This window comes from Rhinatrema bivittatum, chromosome 2 (assembly GCF_901001135.1).
Source record: "Rhinatrema bivittatum chromosome 2, aRhiBiv1.1, whole genome shotgun sequence".
NCBI lineage: Eukaryota > Metazoa > Chordata > Amphibia > Gymnophiona > Rhinatrematidae > Rhinatrema > Rhinatrema bivittatum.
The window spans coordinates 685,067,695-685,079,875 of NC_042616.1; the positions used below are offsets into that span (position 1 = coordinate 685,067,695).

A 12,181-nucleotide genomic window follows, 5' to 3' on the forward strand; every position below is an offset into this window, starting at 1 on the left:
TGGTGCAAAAGTATTTAAATGGCGTGCACACAAGGCCTAATGGACATCAGCCTCGTGTAAATAACTGCCAAGTGTGCACTTTTACTAAAGAGTTCCAAAATTGGGCATTCAATTATACAAAGACGGACAGGTCTACGCAGAATAGTTAGGATGAGATCCCCCATTCGTTTCATTGACAGTCTACAACACTGAAATGAAACAGGAATAAACTACAGGGCCAAGATGAAAAGACAATATCAGGCATGCGTTCACATCGACACTTGTCTGGAACAGCAACAAACTGCACTCTCATAAAGGCTGTCTAAAATGATTACTCTGTACTACCCCACTGACTGGGAAAGCTCCAAAAAAAAAAAAAAAAAAAAAAAAAAAGAATGCGTTCCTGACATGCATGCACTGGCCAGATTTCTACATGAACAATATTTGTTGTAAGGCCTGGGAGTCATTGGGGGGGGGGGGGGGGATGCAGAGCAGGGAAAATTCCTCAGGGTGGTTATTTGTTGTCAAAGAGTAACATATTTACAGTGCAGGTGTTACGCTGTTGGTCTATCACAAGATCTAGTTCAGGAATTTACCACACAGGGTTTCAGGCATGAGGTGACATTCAAAGTAGGGGATTCAGTAAATGCACACCATCACCTTCTCTTCCACCAGGTCCAATAATAGGGGCCACAATGTGTGCTGTGAATTTTGAATTATTGTGGCCCTAGGGGTACACAAGACATCTAAAACTCTTGAGAGGGGTACAGTAGTCAAGAAAGTTTGAGTACCACTGTCTAGAAGGGTAGACTGGAAAACAGGAAAAACTGGACTGCTACAAATCCTGACACAGAAACTACTTGCAAGTGGAATATCTCATCTTGGTCCCACCTGTGAAACATAGACAGATCCTCTCCAAAAAACACAAATTAGAAATAGAAACACAGAGACAAAAGCTGAGTTGGACACTTGAAAAAGCCAGACTCTGCCTGCAGTGCAACACCTGAGAAATAAAAATGGAGTACATTTCCTCATATCCTGGACAAAATCGAGGCATTCAGAAATGCAGAAGAACATAAGAAATTGCCATGCTGGGTCAGACCAAGGGTCCATCAAGCCCAGCATCCTGTCTCCAACAGTGGCCAATCCAGGTCACAAGAACCTGGCAATTACCCAAACACTAAGACGATCCCATGCATCTGATGCAATAGCAGTGGCTATTCCCTAAGTCAACTTGATTAATAGCCGTTAATGGACTTCTCCTCCAAGAACATATCCAAACCTTTTTTGAACCCAGCTACACTAACTGCACTAACCACATCCTCTGGCAACAAATTCCAGACCTTTATTGTGCGTTGACTGCAAAAGAATTCTCTCTGATTAGTTTTAAATGTGCTACTTGTTAACTTCATGGAATGCCCCCTAGTCCTTCTATTATTCGAAAGTGTAAATAACCGAGTCACATCTACTCATTCAAGACCTCTCATGATCTTAAAGACCTCTATCATATCCCCCCTCAGCCGTCTCTTCTCCAAGCTGAACAGCCCTAACCTCAATGACCTAGGAGGGCTGACGCCTGCTGTGCCATGTCATGCTGCTGCCTTCTGGTGCCCTTGGCCTTCTGCTCACAGGGGCAGCCAGCAGCACAGCAGAGGGCATAAGGCAGGACCACATCAAGGTCCCACCTTCTGCCTTGTGCTGCACTGCTGCTTCCAAATGCGGATAAATGGTCCCGGGCCACTGGAAAAACCTTCCCTATTGTCTCCTGCTATAAAAAGTCATTTAGGGCAGGGGATTTTAGTGGATCCTTTGGAGGCCCTGCAGCACACCGCTAAACTATAATATTCCAAATACCTCGCTAACCCTGGGGCCTAGCTGAAAGTCAGGTTGTTTTAATTTGGCTTTCCTGGCCAAAAAAATGTAAACAAAGAAATAACATTAGCTGCTAAAATTCTGATTTCACCTAATTTCCAATTTCTATTCTACCTTTTGTGACTGGTCAGCCATTTCACAGCGGATTACGTTCAGGAACTATTATGAGCAGAGATGGGGTGAATAAAGACCAAAGAGAGTGCTCATGACACTCAGCTGAAGGCTAGACACGATAGACAAACATCTTTGTTCAAGTCTAGAAATTAGAAGGCTATATAACAAATGTAATCCTTAATAAATGAACATAAATCATAGCTCTTAAGAGACTAGGATCAGCGTTAATGTGTCGCACTGCATGACAATAGTTCAGTGTTGCATTATATAGCCATGCATCATTATAAAGATATTACGTGGTACTTCAGTACTGCCAATGTATAATTACTGGTCCACTGGGATTACCTTTTCAGGGCTACTGTGCAAGGACTGTACCTTTCAAAGGCTCCAAAACTGCAGGGCAAGCAAACAACTGACAGAAGCTAAAAAGGTAATCATCTGAAGGGGGAATCCTACAGAGTCCAAGCACAGTTCTGATTTTACAGGATGGCTTACGCAAATCACAGCAGTAAGGATCAAAGCCCTCCCACAGCGAGAAGAATTTCTTACAGGAGCATAAAACAGGAGGTGTTCAAGGTGCTGAGGAAAAGGTGTTGAATTCATAAGGCCACATACATGTCACGTATCAGCTGACAGCAGACAATAGGGGTTGTGTAGTTCCCTGGGCACACCTCAGATCAAATTAAGGAAGATGATCTACCAGGAAAAAAAATAGGTTTCTAGGGAGTTTAACTAGCAGTAAAAACAACCAATATCTGTATGATCCTCTTTGGCAATGGAGATTTCCATTTCACTCCTGAGGAGACTTTAGTGTTTAAATATGTTATAAGCTCCTTTTATTTACTCCCTCCTGTTTTTGGGACGGCATCCAAAAGGATCTAATTAAGGAGTTACCAAGGTCAGAAAACTGCCCACTGCAGGATGCTAGAAGTCGGCTCCTGCTTTCATAAGCTGCTTACTTTTAGCTGCACCAAGGAGATGCGTTCCTGGGGGAGTCAGCTGTGTATGAAGTATTGAATTTTCAAATCTATGCAATAAACGTTGCCCCCTATGCCTCTGCCTAACGAAAGAATATGTGTAAGGCCCACATACGAAATCCAAATGAGTGGGCAGAATATGAATTGGATTTTAGATGTTTTATTAAGAATTGTATGTATTTTATAATTTTAATACTGTAATTCAAGTTCATTTTAATTGTGTATCATACATTTTATTGTAAACCGATGTGATGTTCCCTACGAGCGTCAGTATATAAAAACAAACAAGCAAACAAACAAATAAATAAATAAATATGAGAGAGGCCCAGGTTTGGCACTGGCTGAAGAATTGAACAAGACCTCAAAGACCACTTCTCCAGGCATTCCCAACCAGCACAGATTCTAGCTGCTAAAACAACTATTCCAAGAGGCCAACTGTCTTTTCTGGATCCTTGAATACCTGTTCTCGTTGCCCATCTGGATTTTCCAGGGCTGAAAACGATGGCATCTCCAGAAAGCAGCACTGCCCCAAATTCCAGCAGAACCCTGGAGTCATGGAGGGCATATCAGTACCAGCCACTGATGAAATAATAATATCAAATTAAAATAAAACCTAATTCTAATAGCAACTGCCCACCACCCCTCCCAAAAAAAGTGAATAAATTAAAGCCCTCCAGAAAAATAGACATTTTGAAACAGCATGACAAGAATCCAGTCAAATCAAGAAAAAAAACTGCAAAGAAAAAGTAAGTGAAAAGAAATAGGGCTCCTGAGATGCAGAGGTGCATTAAAGGACTGTCACTGTCAGGAGCAGCCAAGTTACAGGCCGACACAGAATGGTGCGCTCGGTCGAATGCACCATTTAGCCCCCGTTTGGCCGCACGTTTTAGATGCGCTATTATTACCCCTTATACTTTGAAGGGTAATAGCACGTGGAAAACGTGCAGCCAACCCCCCCGAAACTAACAGTGCTCATCACATGCAAATGAATGTTGATGAGCCTATTAGTTATTACCCCGGAATACTGAAAGTAAAATGTGCGGCCAAGCTGCACATTTTACTCTCAGAAATTAATGCCTGCCCAAGGATAGGCGTTAACATTAGAAAGCACAGGGAAAAGTGTACAGAAAAGCAGAAAAAAATGCTTTTTGGCACACCCTCCGACTTAATATCATAGTGACATTAAGTTGGAGGCACCAAAAATAAAAAAAAATAATAAAAAAAAATAATCTGCCCAACTGTCGACGGGTTCGAAAACGGACACTCAATTTTGCCGGCGTCTGTTTTCCGAACCCGTGGCTGTCAACGAGTTCAAAAACCAAAGCCAGTAAAATTAAGCATCGGCTGTCGGACCTGCTGACAGCCGCCGCGTTTGCTAATAAGGAGGCACTAGTGCCCCTAGTGCCTCCTTATTAGCGGGCGGCCTAATTTGAATAGAGAATTGCCGCCCAGAAGAGGTGCCTGGGCGCGTGTCGGGAGAGCAGGCGCTCACCTCGGAGCGCCGGCTCTCCCGCACATTTTATTGAATCGGCCTGTTAGTGAGCACCACTGGAGATTGGTTTCACAGCACAGCAGAGCTGGAAAGAGCGCTTCTGAAATAGGACAGTAGAGAGAAAAACTCATCTAGACATTTGCAGTTATACTTCTCCCAATATGCAGAGAAATGTGCATTAAGCTCCCTTCAATGGAACTGTAGGTTACCTTCACAACAAGTTGAAAAGTAGCCATTCTATATGTTCAGCCACTTATTTTAGATTTAAAAAGGGAGATGGGGGGAGGGAGGGGCAGGCCTGGTCGCATCTTAGGTCAGATCTTCTGTTTCTTGGGCTGGCCGGGGGTGGAGTTTCGATTGCCACTGAACGGAGACACCAAGTGGCTGGATTTAGGGCCCGTGACTGCGGAGTTCTGGAAGGAGCCCTGGAGCGTGGCCCCTGTGGGGGTTATAAAATAGGGGGAACCCCCTGCTACTTCTAAATGAATGCTCACAGCGCCATAGCCAACAGTGGCCGGTTCTGACTGAGTTAGAAGCAGAAGGAATAGGTGAAAACTATGGCACATTTCAAAAACACTCTTGCCAAGAAAAAACGGGCACCCTGAAGTGACGATATTTTTTTTTTTAATTCTGGAATTGCGCTGCATTTTTAAAGCCATTTCTGTACATTTCCCATGCACTCTGGAAGTGTCTAGATGTAAGAGTATCCCACATTTCCTCACGCACAGGATCTGATTGTTTTTTCTTTTATTGTCCATGACATCCTCAATCACAGACAGCATGTATCTCTTCCTGAGGCAGTCAGTGACACTATTGAATCAGGCTGTTCTCACGGGAATTTAATATAAACTGGATTCAATAATTCACTTGTACACGAGAACAAACATTTTGATTTAGAATTCATCCTTGAAGCAATACCAGGTTTAAAGGTTTTGAAATTGTCTCCTATTAGGCCTCTCCCACCACCCTTCTCAGTCTTATAAGCCAGTGATTTAAAGTGCCATGCTCCTGGAGCTTACACTTCCCAGTCTTCCTGGAGATATTAAGTTGGTTGCAAGCTTGCACAGTGTTGCTCCCTGTTGAGATTTATGATTTCAGGAAGGGTTGCTAGGGGCTGCGGAGGTCGCAACAACTGAAAAGAGCGGGAAAGTGCTAAGTCACTGGCTAAGGCCAGAAATCTCCAGACAGAGAATGACACCAACAGACATCCTTACGCTTGCTGGGACAAATCCTACTGTCCTGCTGGAACAAAATGCACACTGTGGGCTTGATTTTCAAAAGGATTTACGCGCATAAAAATGAGCTTTTGAAAATTGCTGGGGGTGTGTGTGTGTGTTTGCGCTGCACGTAAAGCTACACGACTCACTTATGTGCATATTTTTTAATGCACACAAAAATATGAGGTGTTCCAGGGAATGGAGGGTGGAGTTTGGGCTTTTGATTTTCAGAAATCTGCATGGAAATATGAGCACCCAAGTCTGACCTCATTTTCAAAGTCAAATTTGAGTGTTTGTTCATTTTGAAAATCCTGGCTAAAGTCTGAGAGTACTTTCTACTCATAGGCTTTTAGCTCTACATGCACATTTATAAAATTACCCCTAGCATGTTCACTAAGGGAATCCAATCTTAATATCCTGAAATAAAATAGTTTATATCCATGAGATCCAATGGGAAGGTACAGTAACACAATATTGTATCTTACTGTATTTAGTTGGATTTTTGCTGTTTTTGTAGAATGTAATGACATTACAATCTGTTTTGGGCCTTGTGAAATGGTAAGGTGCAATAGAAATAAAACAGATGACAAAGATGATAATAACTTGTGAAGAAGCGACTGGTCTTAAATAACAGCACACCCAGCATGAACTTCTATGTGGAGCAGTTGGTGACCCTGTTCTGTGCTAAGGTTATCCTTGAGGGAATCTACAGGAAAGGGCTAACTGCAGTTCATTCTAGAATAAAATTGTTTTGGATAATTTACTGTATACCAGAACAAACCAAAATTACTGCAATTTAGAATTTGTTCCCAGGAGGTATCATGTCGAAAGATTTTGAAAGCACCTTTTATGCCCACCACCATGAAAGCTGGAGCTGCCCTTACTAGAGCCTCACGAAAGCATCACACTATCCTATGCAAAGGGTAAATCAAATGATGGTCATTTACTGGTGCCTCGAGTGCTTAGCCCACCAAGACGTTCTTGAATCATACTAATATAAATCAATCCCAATTAAACTAAGCCTTAATAAGATTGTCTCCAATATAAGAAACATTTCAGAAGAGCCATGATTCTCGTCCAAGGTCCTTACCAATGAGATGATAAATGAGACAAAGATAAATGTACACAGAATATTGGCCATTGGCCAATCAGAATGCTCCATTATTCTAGGCCACGCCCATGAGTAGAGATGCACAAACTCCTTTCAAATACATTCCTCAAACAATTCAACAAACCCGTCAAAATTCCAAGGATCCGGCAAACTGCTTCAATGAATTTTTTTTTTTTTTTTAATGAAAATAAAAAGGTGGATCCAAAACGCCACACATTCTGTTGGCTCGGCAGATATGCTTTGGATTTTTTTTTTTCCTGACAACCTAAAATGGACTTCCTTGGTATTTGATTTGTAGTTTCCACAGATCACTGAAAAGAAAGTTCTGTTGGTTTTACATCTAGGCTATTTCTTAAATTCTTTAAGCTGTGAATTCAGAACAAGGGCCTCAAATATCGCCACCCACCACCCTAAGACTGGTATGTGACTGCGTGCGAGAGCTCGTTTCTGGCATTTTTTCCAATACGACTGCTCTCAGAGGCTTAACGGATTTAATTAAAATTAAAACCGAACAAAAAAACAAACCCTAAAATGTAACATTTTTAAATGAGGCTGAATTTTGTGTGCCATATATTCTTATGCCATTTTAAGATGGATTCAGCTTTCTTTTCCCCAGGTCAATGTTGAGCTGACAGAGACTGAATATTACGACTTGCCAGGCACACACCGAAAAACATTGAATATCAGGGTTTATTTGTATTTTTGTTTTCAAATAATCCTAGCATCTTGACAAAACCAAAGGATGATTGGTTCCCAGTGGCTGGGAAGGCAATCTCTGCACAGCACAAATTCATTTCCGCTGGGTCTGCAAATTATCACTTCAGCTGAGAGAAAAAAAAAAAAGGTTTACAAAGTTCACCAAAGCTTTCTTTGCCAAGGCACCCAAGAAACATCTTAAATCTATCTATTTGAAAGACCAACGATGACAATTTCATCGCAGTTACCCGCATGACCCCGAGATGGGAACCTGCCTGTGCGTCTCATCACTAAACCATAGCCGCGTCGGCTCCCTGACGCTGCAGCTCTGGCGGTCTGCTGGCTGTAGTTTGTGGCTTTGCCCTACCAGTATCTCTGCGGGTAACAGTTTTAATTTGTACAAGGCATCTAAAAAAAAAATACAAAACAAACTCCAATGCATTTTAATTTAAAAAAAAAAAAAAAAAAAAAAGACATAGAAAACTTGCCAGAAAATGCATCAATGATCGAAGCCTACAAATGAAGCGCCCTCCATATCAAGACGGAAGAGACTTACTGTGAATTTTGCCCTCTCTTCCATCACTTCATACCCCAGGATAGTAGGGGTGGCGGGCCTTTCTTCCAAGGTCCCCGGTTCTGAGGTTTGTTCACCGTCCCCTAGGGGCCGGCTACAGTACTCAATGGAGGAGTCCCCACTGGTGAATTTGGTTCTAATGAGTGGGCTGTTACAGAGTGAGGACGAGCAGCTTATCTGCTCGGGTAGGCTGCTCTTTTTGCAGCTCCCTGGGGCGGGCTCCTCGGCGTGTCCTTTGGAGGAATTTGAGCTGGTTGAGATGCTCCCGAGGGAAGAACTTCTTTGACTTCTGCCCGTCACGGAGCCTGAAGTCGAATTTCCTATTGGAAGAGGCACGGGTACACAAGGGGTCGTCATCTTTGGTTGAACAATTGTTACAAATGCAACATCCTGCTTCGAGGATTAATAATAGGACGTAGTAGTTATATTTTTATAAATCAGCCTACTAATCCCTTTGGTCTTCTTTTTAGGAATGGGACATCTGGAACAGAGAAAAAAAAATAATATTAAAGAATACAACTTGCAGCCAATATACGGTTGAGGGCTTCAATATTTATGCAGAGTACCCAAATGTGTTAGGAATAAAATTTAATACATTAACCCAATTCATGAGACAGAGTTTTCATATTATTATTCTATTAAAAGAGGTTTTGTGGGTGTAATACAGAAAAAGGCAATTTTCTAGTGGCATCCGGTTTTATGACCTAGGCATACTTCCCTGATATGCTTCTCTATTTTTGAGATGGGACAAGCACATAGACCTACAACCTCTCTGTCAGTGCCAACTTCGTTTTACAATTCTCTGTCAAGGAGCTACATTTTGGGCACTGTGGCGGCGTTTGGCACAAGCACTTTACATAAAAATAAGCACTGCTTCTGACCCCCTTCAATGGCTGTTTTCTGATAATCAAGTCACCAGGGAAGATTTCTCGGCACTGGAGCTGTTACATTGCTTTCTTCCTGGAGATCTTATTAAGTCCAACGCAAGCATGCACAAGTGCTGCTCCCTGTTAAGATTTAACAGTTTTAGGAAGCGTTGCTCAGGCTTGTGACAGCCCTGCCAACTGCAAGAGTGTTCAAAAAGTGCCGAGTCACCTCCCAGGGCCACAAATCTTAAGACAGAACAGGATAACAACAGGTGTCCTTACACATGCTGAGAAAAATCCTACTATTATCCTGCTGGAGCAAAATGCACACTGTATGTTTACTAAAAGAATCAAATTTGCATATCCTGAAATAGAGTTTATATCCCTGCGATCCAGCAGTAATTTGCAGTAACAGAAAACTGCTGCTGCGGAGGAAACTTGATTTTTTCACACTAAGTTGGTGTAAGAGAATAAAATTCCTCTATGCACACTACATCAACAAAATAAACAAAAACCCATACACAAAGTCAAAACCAGCACCATCATAGAGGGGCTGCTCCCTGGGACAAACCTGGCGAGTGCGGATATTTGACCCAACTGGGCACAAGCTAGAACAAATCCGATCTGAAAGCAGAGCCCATGACAGAACCGGGAACAGGATCTGTCAAATGATTTTCTAGAAAAACATGCAAAGCAGAAATGCCACTTTAAATGGGGAACTTTCATAAAAGGGATGTCTAATTTAAAATCCAAAAGATTATGAAACAAAAGGCACAATGGTATTCTTTAACTAAGAATCAATAAGGTTGGGGCACTGCACCAATATTTTGGTGGGGGGGGGGGGGGGGGGGAGGTGGCGAGAGTGGGGATTGGAAACCCATAAAAGCCAGCACCCCTGTACTTCAAAGCCGGGGGTGCTTCACTCCCATACTGCAGCACCTACAGAAATGCTTCAACACCATCCTCAGCAGGTTTAGAAGAAAATCAGACCTAACACAGCTTTTCTGGGGCTGGGTTTAAGATTTTGGCGCCCACATGCAGTCTGTCATGGTGGAACCCCTTTGAAGCTGTGCCGACACACGGCCCCTAAAGCAAGCAAAAGCAAGATCCTCTTTGGTCTGAATGTTTGTCACCTTCAAAATATGGAGCATAGGTAGTTGCCTACATGGCTTCTGCCTAAATCCAGGCCTGAGCTCATCCAAGCCATGGAAAGAGGAAGAAGCAACCTGATCAGTGGGAGGTTGCACAGTGTTCTGCACATAGTTTCTGCCAGCACCAGCAACCTCTCACTGTCTCTGAATCCCAGATACGCTGTAACACTATTTTAATTCTCTCCGCCCTGGCAACATTCGACATTACCACAATGCCCAGAGACCATGTAATACTACAGAAATCCCCCTTCCAATCTTAGGCACCATATAACACTACCAAATTCCCACTCCAACCTGTCCAGACACCTTGTACACCAAAGCAAATCCCTCTCATCCCAGACACTGTGTAACAATACAGCAACCTCCCCACATATCCAGATACCGTGTAACACTACAGCAGCATTCCCTCCTCACAAACACTATGTAACACTACAGCAATCTCCCCTCAACACCAGACACTGTGTAACACTACAGCAATCTCCCCTTATCTCCAGACACTGTGTGGCACTACAGCAACTTCTCCTTATCCCTAGACAAACACTGTGTAACACTACAGCAATCTCCCCTCAACCCCAGACACTGTGTAGCACTACATCAGCCTCCCCTCATCTCCAGGCACCTTGTAATACTACAGCAACCTCAACCCCAGATACTGTGTAACACTACAGCAACCTCTCAAACACAGTCAACCCCAACCATCAGCACTGTAGCACTACAGCAGCCTCCCCTCATCTCCAGACACCGTGTAGCACTACAGCAACCTCTCCTCATCTCCAGACACCGTGTAGCACTACAGCAACCTCTCCTCATCTCCAGACACCGTGTAATACAGCAACCAGCCTCATCTCCAGACACCGTGTAGCACTACAGCAGCCTCCCCTCAACCCCAGATACTGTGTAACATTACAGCAACCTCCCTCATCTCCAGACACCGTGTAATACAGCAACCTCCCCTCATCTCCAGACCCCATGTAATACAGCAACCTCCCGTCATCTCCAGACACCGTGTAGCACTACAGCAGCCTCCCTTCAACACACCAGATACTGTGTAACACTACAGCAACCTCCCCTCATCTTCAGACACTGCCTAACACTACCGTAGTCTCTCCCCTCACACTGACACTGTGCAGCACTATAACAATCCTCTCGCTCCCAGAGACAGTGTAAACATTAAAGCGATCTCCTCTCACCCGTAAGCAACAAGCAATACCACAGCAACCTCCCCTCACCCCTCGGACAGCATGTCGCACTAAAGCAATCCCCCACCACCATGCCCCCAGAAAACATGTAGCACTACAGCAATCACATCCCTTCTAAACCTGCAGCAATCTTCCCCTTATCCCGTATAACACTACAGTAATCCCCCCCTCCCACCCAGACAACGTGTAGCGCTACTACAGCAATCCCCCGCCCGACATCGAGAAATACTTCTTTAAGTCACCCCCCCGCCCCCGCCTGTCCCTGAGCCTCGGAGCTGCTTCCGCCCTCACCTCTCATGGCTTCTCTCCGTGGAGGCGGCGAGGCACCAACTCCCAGGAAGCGGGAGGGCGCCGCTCTTGGCGGCGGAGGCCGAGAGACGGCGGCAGCGGGCGCCGCACGGAGGGAGGGAGAGTGAGTGACGCGAGGAGGAGGAGCAGCGCAAGCCCTGCCCCGGCCTCCTTCCGAGGGGTGAGGGGCTCCGCTCCGTCAGCGCGCCGAGGGCTGCGAGCGGACCCCACCCCCCGGTGGAGCGGGGCGACCGGCAGCCCGCGGCCCGGCCGCTTGTCTGGCTCCAGGCGCTGCATGGCTGCCCCCGTTCCCAGCTGGAAGCGGGCAGGCTGCTCTCTCTCTCTCACCCCTCACCTAGGCCCCGGCAGTGCCCTCCCAAGGGCCGCATGGGTAGGTGCAGACACCCGAGTGCACTGAGCTGTGCCCGTTACAACGGGAAGTACCGGGCCACGGCTGAGGGAAAGAAGGTGCGGGACACACGCCCCCAGGATTCAGTCTCGGAGGTCCCCTCGTCAGTCTCTTTAAGGGCAATATTGAATGAAAGTGGCGTGGCTGCCATGTTAAGTCTACTAAGATATGTAAAAATAATGGTCATCAAACAAGTCCAATAAAAAGATACCACCAAGAATTTAGGGCTTCTGGTT

General features: G+C 44.7%; 1 protein-coding gene across 2 annotated transcripts in view; it reads right to left on the reverse strand.

The window, feature by feature from the left end:
- The window catches only part of SNX16 (sorting nexin 16), a 74,344-nt gene extending 62,406 nt beyond the window's left edge, over positions 1-11,938 (reverse strand). The window contains exons 1-2 of one of the 2 annotated variants that reach the window (XM_029591570.1): positions 11,540-11,938; positions 8,015-8,513 (exon numbers count right to left, since the gene is read on the reverse strand). In XM_029591570.1, the coding sequence (XP_029447430.1) occupies positions 8,015-8,389 (375 nt within the window). In that variant the 5' untranslated portion in view covers positions 8,390-8,513; positions 11,540-11,938. The remainder of the gene's footprint in view (positions 1-8,014; positions 8,514-11,539) is intronic. The other variant, XM_029591571.1, reaches the window with a different exon arrangement.
- Between the last annotated feature and the right edge of the window lie 243 nt (positions 11,939-12,181).